This window comes from Polypterus senegalus, chromosome 14 (genome assembly GCF_016835505.1).
Source record: "Polypterus senegalus isolate Bchr_013 chromosome 14, ASM1683550v1, whole genome shotgun sequence".
Taxonomy (NCBI): Eukaryota; Metazoa; Chordata; class Cladistia; order Polypteriformes; family Polypteridae; genus Polypterus; species Polypterus senegalus.
The window spans coordinates 42,360,936-42,377,378 of record NC_053167.1 but is presented as its reverse complement, the minus strand read 5'-3'; the positions used below and the strand labels follow the sequence as shown (position 1 = coordinate 42,377,378).

Here is a 16,443-nt window from a genome sequence, read left to right as displayed (position 1 = left end):
TGCGACAAGGGCCACATATTAAAGGTGGTCTTTGTTATGGTTGAGCCAGAGTTGCTGCTCTGGCTCAAGTTCATTCTTTCTTTATTTATTTGCCTTTTTATGTTACTGATTGTGTTCACAGTTTTGATTTGTCTTTTTATGATTCATGTAAATCATGTTTGGCTTAATTGTTTTATTTGTAAGCAGTTTGCTTTTATGTTCACTTATGTTCCTTATGTTTTGTCTGTGGAATCCCAAGAGGCAGAGCAACCCTGGCATATATTTTGAGGTTGAGGAGCAGATCCTTCGTTAATGTTCGAAGGCTGTATTATTAGTTTAAGTATTAATTTTCTGGTTTCTGGATTGATTACTTCTGTATTTGGTTTTTTGATTTTTGGATTTGATTTGGATTTGTTTGCTGTTGGTTGTCTTTTTAAGCACAGCTTTTTAGTTATAGTTTGAGTATTTTTAATTAAAAACCTGATCCACTTTTTGGGCCTATGTAAGCCGAAGGCTGCCTGTGGAGTTTCAGGATCACCATACATTACTATAGCAAAATTTTTACGTACAGTTTAGTAGTACTTAATGTAATAGTAATGAACTAAAGGGTTCACTTACATTTTTTTTTCTTCTCAGCTTTTTTTTTTCTTTCAGCATAGGTTGGTGCATGGAACACGCAGTCAATGTAGCACCATGTGTCCATAGTGCCACTGGAAGCACAGTGGTGTTGTTCCACTAATAGGTTAGGGAAGGCCTGCCCCCATGCAAGCTACCAGGAATGGGATTGTTTTCGTGACAAGGCAGCCACTATGCAAAAGAGGCGCGTGTATAGGTGGCCAGCAGAGATGTGCAGGCACAGCAGGGTTCACTGGAGAGACAGAAAACTGCAGCAGCAGAAAGGTCATGGTGACAGCACAGTGCTGGGGACCTAACGCGTGTGTGAGCGTGGGACAAACTTTGAATGAAGTTATAGTAACTTCCCACTGGCTCAAGAGGATGCATCACAGATTGAATGGGAATTCAATCAGTTACTTTCAAGAGTTACTTTCATAGTGTCCTCTGAGATTGTACAAGCAAAATTCAGCAGTAATATAAAACAACTGCAGGATGCTAGAGGTAGGCTTTGAGCTGATCCCATTGTAGATCACTTGAGGTACAGTAGGGATTGAACAGAGGTGCTGGGTGGATAGAACCTCCAATTTATAACAGAGTGGAGGCGATCACTAGAAGGAATAGTACTTCTCCTTTGGTGCTATAAATATTTGAATTTATTTTTTTCATATTTTTGTGATTTTTTTTTCCTTTTCTATTGGAATGAACTTTCGGACTTATCTGTTTGAGGGAGGAAGAAACCTTTTTTTTTTCTTTTTGAGATTTTATCAGCAGTCTTTTAACAGTACAGAATTCTGTACATACCTGTAAACAGTCCTTTGCTTTTCCATTTCCATATTTTTGCATTTATGTATTTTTGTTTTGTTGTGGGTGTGTGTCATTACTGGACTGTGCAACATTAAGTTGTATAATATATGTTTTTAATTATTCTACTTGTGTTGTAACAAAGGAGAGTACCATTTAAAATTGTTTTATTGTATTTCAGAGGTGGCAATAGTGAGAAGTTAAGAAAAATGATACCTTTTATTGGCTAACTAGAAAGACTACAATATCCAAGCTTTCAAGGCAACTCAAGCCCCTTCTTCGGGCATGATGAGGTGGCAACGATAGAAAAAACATTCAGCTCTTTGAAAAGAATTTCTTGTGTTCTGTTTTGTGCATTGTATTTACCCTGCCTACTTGGAATGAGATCTCTCTATGAATTGCCATTCCCAAGATTTCTTCCATTTGTTTTCCCTTCAAGCTGTTTTTTTTTTTTTTGAGGGAGTTTTTTTTCCTTTTCTTCTTAGTGAGTTAAAGCTAGGGGACTATCAAAAAATAGGACTGTTTAAAGTTCATTGAGGCATTCATTGTGTGATTTTGGGCCATACAAGAAATACATTGTTGTGTATTGTTTGTACCGTTTTTGAGTATCTGTGCTAGTCTCTCACTTATTATTAGTTTTTGTTTGGTTTACAAACTACAAGGAGCCTAGAGTCCCAGGTCATTCTAAGGGTCCAGAAGCATAGGGCTCCACAATTTGGTAACAGAGGTAGGTAGAGGTGATAGAAGTGTGTAGAGGTGGGATTATAATCAGTGTGTAGTGACAATTGTTTTAAGTGCACACAGTTGAAGACAGGAGAGTATGGCTCCCAACAAGATCCCTGAGGTCAGTATTCCAGTCCGGACACACAGAGTTGACCTGGGACCAACTTAGGCAGTAGAAAACTCTAGTTCAGGGGATGTAAATGCACTGGAGGCACTTTTATAACAGCTTATTGTTGCCAAGGAGGCCAAGAACCAGAGGATGAAACAGTGTTGGAAATATCTAAAACACCCAGTTCAGCAGCTGCAGTCCTCTTGGCCAAATGAGCCAGCAGAAAGGAAGATGCTCCTTTTGACATGGGATTTTTCCTGCCTTCATGCAGTACCAACAGTTGGTGGACATCGAACATTTCCTGTCTATATTTGAAATAATGGCAGTTGAATGTAAGTGGCCACAGACTGGCCATCTGGTCCCATTTCTTACCTGTAAGGCCTGAGTGGCATTTCTATCTTTGACCACAGAGGAATCACTAGAATATGACTCTTTGAAAAATTAATCCTTGAAAAGGCTGAAATAAGTGTCAAAAAATATTGGCTTCGATTTTGCCACATAGAGTGAAAGGTGGGGCAGATTCCCAAAGAATTTTTGGCACATTTAAGAGACCTTTGTGTTAGATGTACGAGTATACTGTCAAGCAGGTAATTTTTGCAGTTATCTGACCCCAGGCCTAGGACCTAGGCTGAAGAGCACTGAGTGATGATGTCAAAAGAAGCTGCAGATCTGGCTGAGGTGTTCCTCACAGCCCATTGTTCCCAGACCCTGCAAATAGAAACAAAAGAGAGAGTTAAACCAAGCAATATCCAGAGGCCTACATGTACAATATGTTTTGGGGTGAGCTGGGTTGTGGTTCACTCAGGGTGGTGTGTCTTACTTAAAAGGAAGACATCATACAGGTATAATCAGAAGATATACTGTACAAACAGAGATTAAGAAGGAGACTAAGCTATGCTTTCATCCTTGCCCTCTGCCAGATAGAGAACTTGTGGTGACCCAGAAAGTTAAATTGGTCAGGCTCAACCTCAAAGACAGGAGATATGAATCCATAATAAACAAAAGGAGCACATAGTCCTTGGTACGGAAGGATTGCCTGGGTTCCTGGAAGACAGATTCAGGACAGAATATAAGGTTAAGGTGTGTTCACATAGCAAGACCACATACCTCTGACAAACCCCAGAATCCATCCATCCATCCGTCCATCCTCTAAAGGTTATGAACAGAATCGGTGACAAGGGGCAGCCCTGGCAGAGTCCAGCTCTCACTGGAAACGGGTTTGACTTACTGCCGGCAATGCAGACCAAGCTCTGACATTGGTTGTACAAGGACCAAACAGCAATTATCAGGGGGTCCGGTACCCCATACTCCCGGAGCATCCCAAGATCAGCTTCTATAGCCAAGGATCAGACCGCCAAGATCGCCGCCTTTGGCCACCACCCAACTAACACTGCACCCGACCTCCTTGGCCCCTCCCATAGGTGGTGAGCCCATGGGAAGGGGTTCCCACGTTGCCTCTTCAGGCAGTGCCTGGCCGAGCCCCATGAGTACAGGCCCGGCCACCAGGCACTCGCCATCGAGCCCCACCTCCAGGCCTGGCTCTAGAGGGGGCCCTGGTGTCCCGCGTCCAGGTGAGGGAAAACGGCGTCCAAATTTATTATCCTTCATAGCAGGTTTTCTTGAAATGCTCTTTGTCTCATCCCTCACCTAGGACCAGTTTGCCTTGGGTGACCCTACCAGGGGCATAAAGCCCCGGACAACAGAGCTCCTAGGATCATTGGGACACGCAAACCCCTCCACCACGATAAGGTGGCAGTTCGAGGAGGGGAACCCCAGAATCAACTGGGAAAAACACAGAGGTTCTGTTGACTCTGCACAGCACTCACCATACCAGTGTACAGGCCAGACATGATATCCGACAGCTTTGGGGGGATCCTGCAAAGACTCCAGATATCCCACAGAGCAGCTCAATAAACAGAGTCAAACACTTTATGAAAATCAACAAAGGCTGCAAAGAAACTCTGCTGATATTTGTGTTTGCTCTCGATGTCAACCCTGAGTGCCAGGAAACAGTCAATGGTAGACTTCTTAAGCGTAAAACCAGACTGCTCCAGTCGCTGGTAGTTGAGCAGGTGATCATGGATCCTATTGAGGATGACTATAGCACTGAATTCACCAGGCACTGAAAGCAGTTTTATCCCCTTATAGTTGCCACAATCCAGGTGATCACCCATCCCTCTCAAGACATGGACAACAAGTCCCATTTTACAGTCAGTTGGGATGATGCCTATCTCCCATATGGAAGCAAAGATTGGTTGCAATGCCAGGAGGACAGCATTGCCACCAGCCTGGAGAAGTTCAGCCTGGAATCTCACAGATCCCTGAAGCCTTCCCTTCCCTCAGCTGGTGCACCTGTGCAATCTCAGTGACATTGAGTGGTTCACAGCTAATTGGAGGATCAGCCTCAAGAACCATGGACCAGAACATGCTTCCCAACCTGACCTGACCTGTGTTGACGGGGATGATGCTAGGTGGAAAGGGGTATGAATTGGTTCTTGTGGTGGTGAAATTGTCATTTCCAGTGCTGCTTGGGCTGGATGTGCCAGGGATTGAAGAGATGATACAAAATATGGTTTATATCTCAGCCTCAGGCTGGGGTTCAGATTCATGTTTTTTGTAGTCTTTGTTCATTTTAGATTCTTTTCTATGTATTATTTTTATTTGTGTTTAGGTGCCATTGCTTGTGTTTGTTTCGATGCCTCAGCTATATCTCATGAGCTTTGTGGGTGTTTCCCCAAAGGAGTGAGGCCACCTACCACTTACCACCAGGAGCTTCCCTCTGCCCTATAAATTCCGAAAGTCCCCATAGTGCCTAGTTGTTCATTATGAATGTGCTTCGAAGTGCGTAAATTATTGTGTTTTTTGCTGTGCCTTGTGCGTTGCTGTGATTTTCTGTATTTTTGGAAATTTGCTGTTTTTGACCTTTGCCATTGGATTGTGCAGTGGGAATTTGTTTGTTTAAGGAATTTCCCTTTCTGCTCTTTGGATTTTTACAATTTTCTGCAGAGCATTTTTGTTAAAAGTAAATCTTTTATTTTTTTTATAAAGATTCTTTTAGGCCCTTTTTGGGTCTAGCTGAGGATTTGTGACAGACCCTACCACAGTGGGTATAATTGGAAGTGCTTTTAGAATTTTCGGGACTTACATACTTTGGAACTCCTAACCTTGGCAGTAACACTGGCGCAGGCAGTGCCACAGAGGTTTGTACCCAAAATAGGTGGACTGCATTGCCATTTCCTGAAGCAGCGGACCAGGGCATATTCTGTAAGACTCATAGGTATCAGAGGCAGAAATAGCCATGGGGCTGCAAAATGTGGTGGTAGCAGTGGGGTTCAAATCCACACCTCCTGAGGACCTGGAACCCGAATCCTGAAGCCTGTGGTGTTAGACCCAACCTTTGCAGCATTTTACAGAAGGCAGGAATCAAACCTGGATAGGACATTACTACTTTGTTGGACCAGAAATGTAAAGTGCTATCTTAAATATACTGCTTATTTACTGAGTAAATGGATAAGAGTGCTGTCACCTATCGATTAGATGAGATTTGTGGATTAAGCAGGTTAAAATGACTTAGCTAGCAGCTAATCAAATGAGCTTAACGGATTTAACAATCTCCTCTCATTTGCCAAGGTATTAAAATAGTACATTTTATTTATTGAATTAGTTATTATTTAAATTTTCATGTGGCACAGTAGCATAGTGTTAGTGCTGCTGCCCTGCAGTAAGAAGTCCAGGGTTCAAATCCAAGGGGCTCCTTGAGTGGAGTTTGCATGTTGTCTGCATGGGATTCCTCTGAGTTGCAGTAGTTTCCACCCATGGACCAAGTACATGCTGGTTAGGTGAATTGGTGATGCTAAGTTGGCTGTAGTTGGAGTGAATTAGTGCCCTGTCCAGGGATTGTTCCTACCTTGCGCCTGTTGTGTCCCTGTGGTTCTGCTCAGGGTAAGCAGATTTTAAAATAGATGAATAAATACAGTATACTGCCAGTAAAAGGTAACAGGGAATCTATGCTTTTCCCGGACAGGAAGGCATGCTAATCAGGAACAGTAATGATAAGGAAGCCATTAAGAAACTCACTCAAACATACCTAATGGAGCCAGTTTAGTATTACAGGTCTACCTTTTATCATATATGGAGAATTAGAAAAGAAACAAAAGATTTCTGAAATGCACAAGATAACAGGAAAAACATGCACACACCACATAGAAGGTACATTTTCTGGTTATTGATGAAACATAAAGGTCCTATGCTTGTGATTATTTTATATTTGAATACTGAACTCTGACACATGTATGAAATGAATGGAACCATATTACATTGAGGAATACTTTGAATATAGCCATAAGTGCTTTCTTTCAAAAGAATCATGTTCAGCAATTCTTTATTCCCAGTAGTTCACAGAATTTTTTTATTACTATGGTGAGTACAAGTACTGTCTTTTGTCTTCGTAATTGAAGTAATTTAGCTGCCAAGGCTATTTTGATGGGACATTGTACAAGTGAGCTTTGTCTTAGTTATCACTCAAAATCTCTTACACAAAGGGCCTTGTCTATAATCTGAATCTTTCAGTATCTGTAGGTGCTTCCAATTATGACATTAAAGTTGCTATTCATTTTTAACATTATGTGACCTTTTCATACTCTTATAAAGATAATGCATAATCTAATAAAATAATGTAGGACAGCTGAATAACGATCACTTTTGTTGTAAAATAAATAATTTTTTACCATCTTTAGGTAGTTTTGTGTAGTACACGACTTAATACCTATGTTCGACAAAAATACTTGCGCAAACATTTTAGTCAATCCATTTTCTAAAGCCACTTTTTCCATCTGAATGTTGAAGGAAACTACAGCCTACCCTGGAAGCTTTGAATTGGAAGACAGGAGCCCACCCTGGACAGGAATGCCTGCCCACTATAAGGGTGTACTTGCACACAAACATTGACTTATTCTGCCTAAATAAGTTAATATAAATGTCTTTGAAATGTAAATGTAAACCAAAATACTCAGAAAAAAACAACTCACAATGGGGAGTACATGAAAAAGACAGGGAGCAGGCTTGAAACTGCACCTAGGTCACACATTCTTAAATGTGTTTTTGTTAATATTCAAGACAAATGCAATATGTCAAGATGTCAAGAATTTTTAACATAATAATAATCATTTACAGGCTGAAAAGTCAAAGATAACTGCTGTACAAATTAGCTTTAACAGTTTGACAAACAGAATTACATTTACATTAAAATGACAGCTTAAATGAAGTATATTGATTTATTTTCTGAGTTTAATGTTAAGAAAAAAAATGGATTAAGTGGTTTCAAAAATGGATGGATGAAAGTATATGTGGACAGCAAAGAGGCATAATGTTAACATTGCTGCCTCACCATTCCAGAAGACTTGGTATAAAATCCCAAATTGGTTAGCGTCTAGATTATTTTGAGTTTTCAAATTTTCTTGTGTCTGCCTGATAAAAAACACTAAATGGACATTTCAGTGAGATGCAAATGAACATACTAATTTTACTAACACATAAAAAAATTGCCTGGGGGCACTCCAGCTCCCCAACAACATTGAACACAAAGGCTCAGATACAGGTACTCATATAAAAAAATCACAAAGTCTTTTATTTGTAGGAAGCTCTTCTTTTAAATGTGTTTCTCATGCCACAACAACTAGTACAGCCAAGCACACAGTATGCAGCATTCAGCAATATTCTTGTCTTCTTCTCTCTCTTTGTCTCTCTCGGTCACTGGTCATTGCCTCCTCTGCTCCTCTCCACAAGCATCATCCTCCTTCCTCTTGACTCTGGGTCCCAGAACAATGGCTGGCAGCTCCTTTTATGCCCTACCCAGAAGCACTTCCGGTGTTCCAAAGCTGTAGTTCAGAAACAATTCTGGGTGAGGTGAGAGCCTGATAAAGTAGGGCTCCTCAATCCCTGCAGCACCCCCTGCCAACATCCACAGAACCCAATAGGGCTGACCTGATAAACTCCAAGTTCCATGATGCCCTGTGGCCCTCCCCCACAACCCAGGGGGGCTGCCATCTAGCAGTCTGGGAGAGACAATGTCCCATGCATGCTGTTTCCTCTTGTCCTTCCATCTCGTGGGGGTCCCGGCCAGGTAAGGACGCTGGCTATCCCTGACAGGCCTTAGTTTTAAAATGACTGTAAGGAGAAAACAAGGAATATATATTGCATGATAATCTGAACGCTTTAAGCAAAATATGTTTAATTATATGAAAGACATTACATACAGTAAATTTCAGATGGATTTAGTCAAATCAAACTTAAAGCACTTTGAACTAGTTCCCTTTTATTTTATAATATTATCACACAATAACAAAAATCCAAAATTTTTACCAATTTAAAGATAAGCAATTTTAATACAGCCATCATTTATGTCACTATTGCAGTAATTAAATGGTATAACATAACTTTCATCTTTGACCATGACAAGTATTGATGAACTACCTTGTAATTGGCACAGACGGCAATTACTGGGGGCTGAACTCTATCACTACGAAAGAAATTCTAAATTTTGTGGCAGGGTAAATTGGGAGACATGAAAATAGAAAGGCATGGTGTATTAGTTTACACAAAATAATCCATATTAGCAGCATCAATAAATTGGCACTTGTCTGTAAAGTTTGCCTTTGCTTCATTCTCCTCATTACAAAAGCAGGTTTACACATTACAGAGTTTGTATATACATTTGTATAATATATATGCAAATAAGTTAAAACTCAAAATTAGAACAGAAATTCAAAATACATGGTGGATCTATAAGACAACTTCTTAAAAAAGGGCAAGATCATACACATCTAAGATTATACAATAGTTTCTATAAAGTTCTAATTTCTCCTTGGGGACAAATAAAGTACATCTAATCTAATAATGTACATATTTAATATAGATGTGTGCAAAAGACAGCTATGGGCTGCAATAGCTGGAAGTTCCAATGGTAAAATAAATAATAATGACGACAAAGGGTAGCACGGTGTTGTGCAACTCATAATCCAACAAATGGGGAGATATCTGAATTGGTGAAAACAATTACTGGTCATGCACTGACTTAAAGTTCCATTTGGAACCAGCCACTTGTCCATATGTTAAATTAGCCATATGTCAGTCACAGAGTGTACAGGTCATTGCAATTGAAGCTCTGTGGATCTAGTGTGGGACACTGGTATCTATACTTTAACTGCCTTTTTAATTGAAAACCATACCAGAGCTGGACTATTAACATTAACTGGAGCTGCTTACAACACTGCTTATTATCTAATAACAAAGCATGAAAGTGCCACCCAATAGCGTAATTTCATTGGTCCAGGAAGATAACCTACTAAAAGCAGCACCTGTGGTCAGAAAGAGGAATTGCTGAGAGACTAGTATCTTCCAGAATTGAATATATCATGTAAGAAGTGACATTTCATTACTGTGTTTTTTGAGGGGATGAGAAATAAGAGAATATTCTGTGGCAGATGAGTTCAGTAAATAAAAATAATCTAACAAAGCTGTGTTGAATACATTAAAGGGAGTAAACCCACTGCACTGGTCCTCTGAATAACCAGGTTAAATTGCAGTGGCAGCATTGCCACCAGGAAAAAGAAAAGTGTGGATCCTTCATAAAATAATGTAGTTTCTTTTAACATCATAAACATTCGGAGACTTGGATCATTGTTCTTTGACATATACATATAACCTACAGTATATGACAGCCAAGCCCAAATGCAGAAGCCATTTCTTCAAAGAGTGTCTAATATATTCAACTGGATCTCTTCTTTTATTTTTTTTCAGGATAGCACATTATTTTTATACTAATTTTGTGTGATGCATCATCCAAGTCAGTCACCTTTACCCAAAGAGAACCGATCTCCTTCCGTAGTGACAGTTAATGCTATCTTGTCATAGGGAGGAAGCTATTAGAGATCCACTTCACAAGCTGTATTAGCGCAGATGCTTTTCAACTAAATATTACTGGATCTTGGTTCCATTGAAATAGTATGTATTTTATTTTAACTGTAGAGGTTTGCTGCAGTATACATTTTTAGCTCATCTATTGTCAACAGTTGTTGGAAATGCTAAAAGGTGAAGAAGGTGCTGGTCTCCTAGAGGAGCTACATGCTTTCAAATGAGCACAATGTTTTGAGATAGTAATCATAAAACAACCACTTTAATGAGAATCACTGAGGATTGAAATGAAATAAATTTGGTTATATTCATGTTAAAAGGTACAGAGCACTCTAAAGTGGCCAACTTGCTCAGTTTATCACATGAATTTCCTCCACATCTGATGTTAAGTATTCCCAACTGCAGTAGGTAATTCCTGGAAATTATTATGTAAAGTTAATTTAATTATAAACATTTTGGAATTTTATTTCTTCTGATGGCTGTCTTATGTGCTTTGTGCAGCTTGTTCCTCTTGCCAGGGTAATCTTTCCCATCAATGGGCAGGAGGCATGCCACCCAGGTTCATCACCTTCTGGCAACCAGTGATGGGTTTAAATAGTCATCCACTTTGATGTGCTTTTTTTGGAGCTGAAGAGAGAAAAAAAATCCTTTGCTAAACAAATCACAAATATTTCTAAATATCTAAATATCTAAATAGATATCTTGGTTTCTTGACTTTCCATTTGTCCTTCTGATCTCAGTTTTTTTCTTGCTCTTTGTCTTTCTTGTTTTGGTATTTTTCAATTTCCCCCTTTTGACCCATTCCTATTTTGTGTCTCTCTCCTGGTTTGCACTTTAAAAAACTTATCAGTTTCCCAACACAACATTCTCAAGGACATGAAGGTAAAGCTCTAAAGATAGAAGGTAGCTCTAAATTGATGTGACTAGTATGACTGATGTGGGTGTGGGCAACAGAGTGCCCTGCAATTTACTGCCACTCTATCTGGGGTTGGTTTCCATCATAACTCTGAGATGACCATGGGCCACACACCCCTTTCCAGCGATCTCATGACCCCCCCCTCCCATGCTCTCCCAATCCATCTACTGACTTCACAGGAAGAGTCACCAGAGACATGAATGTCAATGCCAAGGTAAGTAATCCTCTCAACAAGGTCAACACACTCTCCGCAAACAGACACACTGCTGTTGGCTGTGCTCAAGAGGTCTTTAAAGGCCTGGATCTTGGTTTTTATCCAAGACACTTGCAAGCCCAGACACTCAGACTTCTCACTCAGTCTCTCGAGAGCCCCGATCAGAGCCTCCATTGACTCAGCGAAGATCACAGAATCGTCAGCAAAGTCAAGATCATTGAATCTTTCTTCACCAACATAGGCCCCACAGCCGCTGGACCCCACAACCTTGCTCAACACCCAGTTCATACAAGCATTTAACAGAGTATGAGCAAGAACACACCCCTGACGAACCCCAGAATCAACTGGGAAAAATGCTGAGGTCCTGCCTCCACTCTGCACAGCACTCACAGTACCAGTGTACAGGCCAGCCATAATATCCAGCAACCTCGAGGGAACCCTCAGGATGTCCCACAGGTCAGCTCGATCAACTGAGTTGAACGCTTTGCGAAAATCGACAAAGGCTGCAAAGAAACTCTGCCGATATTTGTGTTTGTGCTCTATGAGAACCCTCAGTGCCAGGATGCGGTCGATGGTAGACTTCTTAGGAGTAAAACCAGACTGTTCCGGTCGCTGGTAGGTGAGCAAGTGATCACGGATCCTATTGAGGACAACCCTAGCAAGGACCTTACCTGGCACCGAGAGCAGTGTTATCCCCTGTAGTTGCTGCAATCCAGGTGATTACCCTTCCCTTTCCAGATAGGGATGATAAGTCCCATTTTCCAGTCAGTTGGGATGATGCCAGTCTCCCAAATGGAAGCAAAGATTGCTTGTAATGCCAGGAGGACAACCTTACCACCAGCCTGGAGAAGTTTGCCCCGGATACCACAGATCCCTGCAGTCTCTACCCCCCTTAGCTGGTTCACCACCTGTGCAATCTCAGTGAGACTGGGTGGTTCACAGCTAATTGGAGGATCAGCCTCAAGAACCGTGGACCCAGAGATATCCAACGTCCTAGCCGGAGGATCAGCTTTGAACAACTGCTCAAAGTAGCCAGCCCAGCAGGTTTCAACTGCAGTGTCATCCGTAAGGACCATTCCTTCAGCTGCCCTGACTGCAACTCTCTGAGGAACAGATTCAGATGTGCGATATGCTTTGATTCCTCTGTAAGCAGGACATGGGTCGCTAGACCATGGATGGTGTGTCACTTGCTTACAGATTTCTCTAACAAACGCCTCTTTATCTGCCCTCAGAGCCCTCGCAGCCACCCTTAACAGTTCCCGGTACAGACCAGAGTTGCCATTGAGCCATGCACTGCAACTCCTCTCAAAGATATCCAGGGTGCCCTGCGAGATGAAACACCTCCTTCTGGGAACACCGGTAACACCAACACAACCCTCAGTAACCTTCAGGGTCTTGTTACGGAAGGTCTCCCACATCACATTAGGATCGGCAGTCATACCCAAATCTGAAAGTTCCTCACACAGAATTTGTGCAAACTCACTAGAAACAGCCTGGTCTTGGAGTCTGGCCAAGTCCAGGCTCATTTTCCTAGTAGGTGGTAATCTGCTGGACCTAAGCTGGATCCTAAGAGTAGCAACAACAAGTCTATGGTCAGAATTCACAAACTGGGCACTTCTGTAGACCCTGCAGTTTTGCAAGAGCCTCCAGCGTCTGCCCACGAGGATGTGATCGATCTCTTTCACCGCACCACCAGTATTGGAGAACCAAGTCCAAAGATGTGGTTCAGGGCACTGGAACCAGGATCCAGGCTGCTCGCATCATGAAGGGGATGGGGGAAAGCCCTCAGGAGTCCCATCCCTGGAAGAGTCGAAACAGTTGGAGAGCCAATAGGGTCAGGTCTGTTGGGGATTGGAACTGGTGTGGTGTTGAGGCATCACCTGCTGCACGGCAGCACTCAGGTCCCAATTTGAGGCGGCCCATACAGGTGGGTGCATGGAGTGGCTTGTCTCTCCAGCAGGATGATCATCTTCCTCTGCTATCGGAGGAGCTGTGTAAACCCTGCATTTCAGTGGTGGCACTCTCTGTAGGTTGATACACCTTTTATTGGTCTGGTCGGTCTGATGGCTGTCATACTCAGGGAGTAGCTGTTGCTGTACTGGACTGGCTTCTTCCGATGGTGTCCAATTTCACTCCTTTCAACGAACGTATTATGGGACTCAGATTATGGCACTCCCTGGGTGCCTTGTCTGTTGTCTCAGTGTATGCTCCAACAGTGGTGAGTGATGTCTCAGCAAAGGAGACATTTTATTCTCAGCTTCGCTCGGTGGTTGATGGGTGCCCATGAGGTCACACTCCTCTAGTCATGGGCGACTTCACTGCAGCCACTGAATGACTGGAGGGCTCTGTAGTTACCAGAGAGTATTCCTCTGCTGACATATATACTATGCCTGCTGTACACCTGCTGTATGCCAGTCCTATGTCAATTCTGCCTCAGGCAATCTGTCACAATACTATATGTATGTGTCTATTGTAAATATGCTTTGCTATTACAGTACTAGCATCCTATTAATTTCCATTTAGTATCACCCTGGAGATGATATTGCTGCAATGGGGCTCAGCATTCCAAAAATCTGTAATGGTAAACAGTAGTTTGAAAAAAAAAAATGGATGGATGAATGGATGGATGTTTGTATTACAGTAAAGGGGTAAATTGATTTATTTGTTTTTTGTGCTGTTAATTTTTCTGACAGACATTAACATCAGTTACAGCTCCTGCTCCACCCATGAAAGGACCAAAATGTACACAGTTAACAATTTTGCAAATATATAGTCTCATACAATAGCATCTCCAACAAAAAACATCACAGGATATCCTATCTTGAACCCAGCATATAAACATATTCTCACAGGATTGACTGATGTTATAAATCTCTCGTATATCCACGTAAGAGTAAATGATTGGCTCACTGTTCCACACACAGGAGAGAATCTACATTACTTCACCTGAATCCAAGGTTTCATACAGATCCAGATCTCATTTCCAGTATACTTCCCTGGAAAGGCTGAAGAGAATGATATTCAGTAATTAGAAAACAAGCTTTGGCACCCATTTTGAACTGAGAACCACTATTCTAGTTTCCAATCCAGAAAAAGTGTATAGAACTCACCATTTATGTCAAACTAAAGAGATATAGTTAACATCGCAAATACAGCGCCTTTAGCATTTCTGAAAAAAAAAATACATCACTTTCTTGCCATTGTAGAGCTACTCAAACAACATGATCTCAGTTACAGATGCCTAGATACTTTCACAGTTGCCTCTTCTGTGGAGACTACTGAACGTTCACCATATTCCAGAACTACTTAAAGTGTTACTGCATTTTCTGAAGATATCTGAAGTCAAGGAGATCTTTTATCCCCTCTTGCTACAAACAGCTTTATTTACACTCAATCTACCCTTTCTGAGACATTGAAAGATAAGCTTCAAAAAGATTATGTTGACTCCCTAGCCTAGACTAGACACACCATATCACCAAAAGATGCTGTCTTGCTAGTAAACGGGTAAGCACAGGTCTGGAAACAGGAAGAATGAGCTCTTGTTCTCTTCACTCACTTCACCTCTGATTCCTCTTACATTCTTATTTGCTTCAAGCCAACCAACAGCTACACCTGGCCCATGTGACAAAAGTGACAAAATGCAAGAAGAACAAGTAATCTTCTTCTTCTATCAGCTGCTCCCGTTAGGGTTTGCCACAGCAGATCATCTTTGTTGTCTGCATATTGATTTGGCAGAATTTTTCTGGGCTTTAGACCGGCATGAAGAAACACATTGATTTGTGCATCTCCTGTGGCTGGGAACATCCATCCATCCATTATCCAACCTATATCCGAACTACAGGGTCATGGGGGTCTGCTGGAGCCAGTCCCAGCCTACACAGGGCGCAAGGCAGGAAACAAACCCCGGGCAGGGTGCCAACCCACCGTATTAAGAAGAACAAGTAATAATAAATAATAATAATTGCTTATACGTATATAGCGTTTTTCTATTAGTCTATTATTTAATGTATTTCTCTCATTTGTGACAAGAGAAAGGGAGAAGGAAAAAATAACTGTGCAAATACCAAAAACAAGGGAGGGATGATCGTGCAGTTACATCTGAATTTATTTCCAAGCTACATATGTTAGTAGCATATCACAATTTACCAGTGCTGGCAATGCTAACTTGGCACCCGTCGTTCAGGCATAACATCTAAGAAAGCAACCCTTCTGATCTGCATTGGTTCTAAAATGAGATGCTTATCTCTGATGTCATAACAGCTGTTATCGATCATACGTGTGTTCAGCAGACCTAAAAACTGTACAGTCATTCCGCGATAATGCAAATGGAATTAAGTACATAGCGCTTAAAAAAGTGTGCAAGAGTTACTGTGCCATTTCTGCCGTTATCATTTATTCCTACAAATGCAACCTGATTATTTCCACAAATTAAGTTAAAATCACTCAGAGGAAGATAACATGACATCGATGACCCTCGTGCAACCATCAAGCAATGCGGAAAGTACCAGCGCCGCACTCCACTGTTTCGTTTCCAACATTCGCGATACGTTCTACTGTGCTTTCCGTTAACTATTAGGAAGGCCTGTCCGAAGAGGTAGGGGGATGGAAACTACAAATCCCAGATATCCTATGCCGTACGATTGTTTGGTGACTGAAAAGTCATAGCTTGCGACAGGTATTGCATTGCGGGTGCCTAGGGAGCCGAAACCGAGCATTCCGGAGGTTTATGGACCTTGCGTTGCTCCGTGTATCCTTTCATCTCTCCGTTGACGATGGGGAAGGCCGAAGAAGTGATACGCATTGCCAAAAAGCTGGACAAGATGGTAAACAAGAAAAATACGGTGAGAAATGCATCGTTTGTCCCGGAAGATAAAAAGTAGTTTCTGTGGAATTTCTAGAAACTGTAGTGTTGTCTTGTTTTGGTAAAATTAAGTTAATGCTGTTCAATCCTAACACGTATCGAACAAAATCCATTTTTTATTCATTCACTAATCGGTGCACTTGAATATTGACGGACTACTGTAAGAGACGTCAAATGAAACTTTTTCTTTTAACCAAACGTTTTGTTTAATGTGCAGTCGACGACATCGGTATTAAAGTTATAATACGGAATTACCGTGTGTTAGTAAAAAATAGCTTTTCATATTTTTATATAGGGTTATACAATCCGTAAGT

General features: G+C 41.4%; 1 protein-coding gene across 2 annotated transcripts in view; it reads left to right on the top strand.

The window, feature by feature from the left end:
* Nucleotides 1-15,633: 15,633 nt before the first annotated feature.
* tcea2 (transcription elongation factor A (SII), 2) overlaps nucleotides 15,634-16,443 on the top strand; it is a 92,035-nt gene continuing 91,225 nt past the window's right edge. The window contains exon 1 of one of the 2 annotated variants that reach the window (XR_005630487.1): nucleotides 15,634-16,109. Coding sequence is in view for 1 of the 2 variants with exons in the window: in XM_039735016.1 (XP_039590950.1) it covers nucleotides 16,041-16,109 (69 nt within the window). In the remaining variant the exon portion in view is untranslated. The remainder of the gene's footprint in view (nucleotides 16,110-16,443) is intronic. The other variant, XM_039735016.1, reaches the window with a different exon arrangement.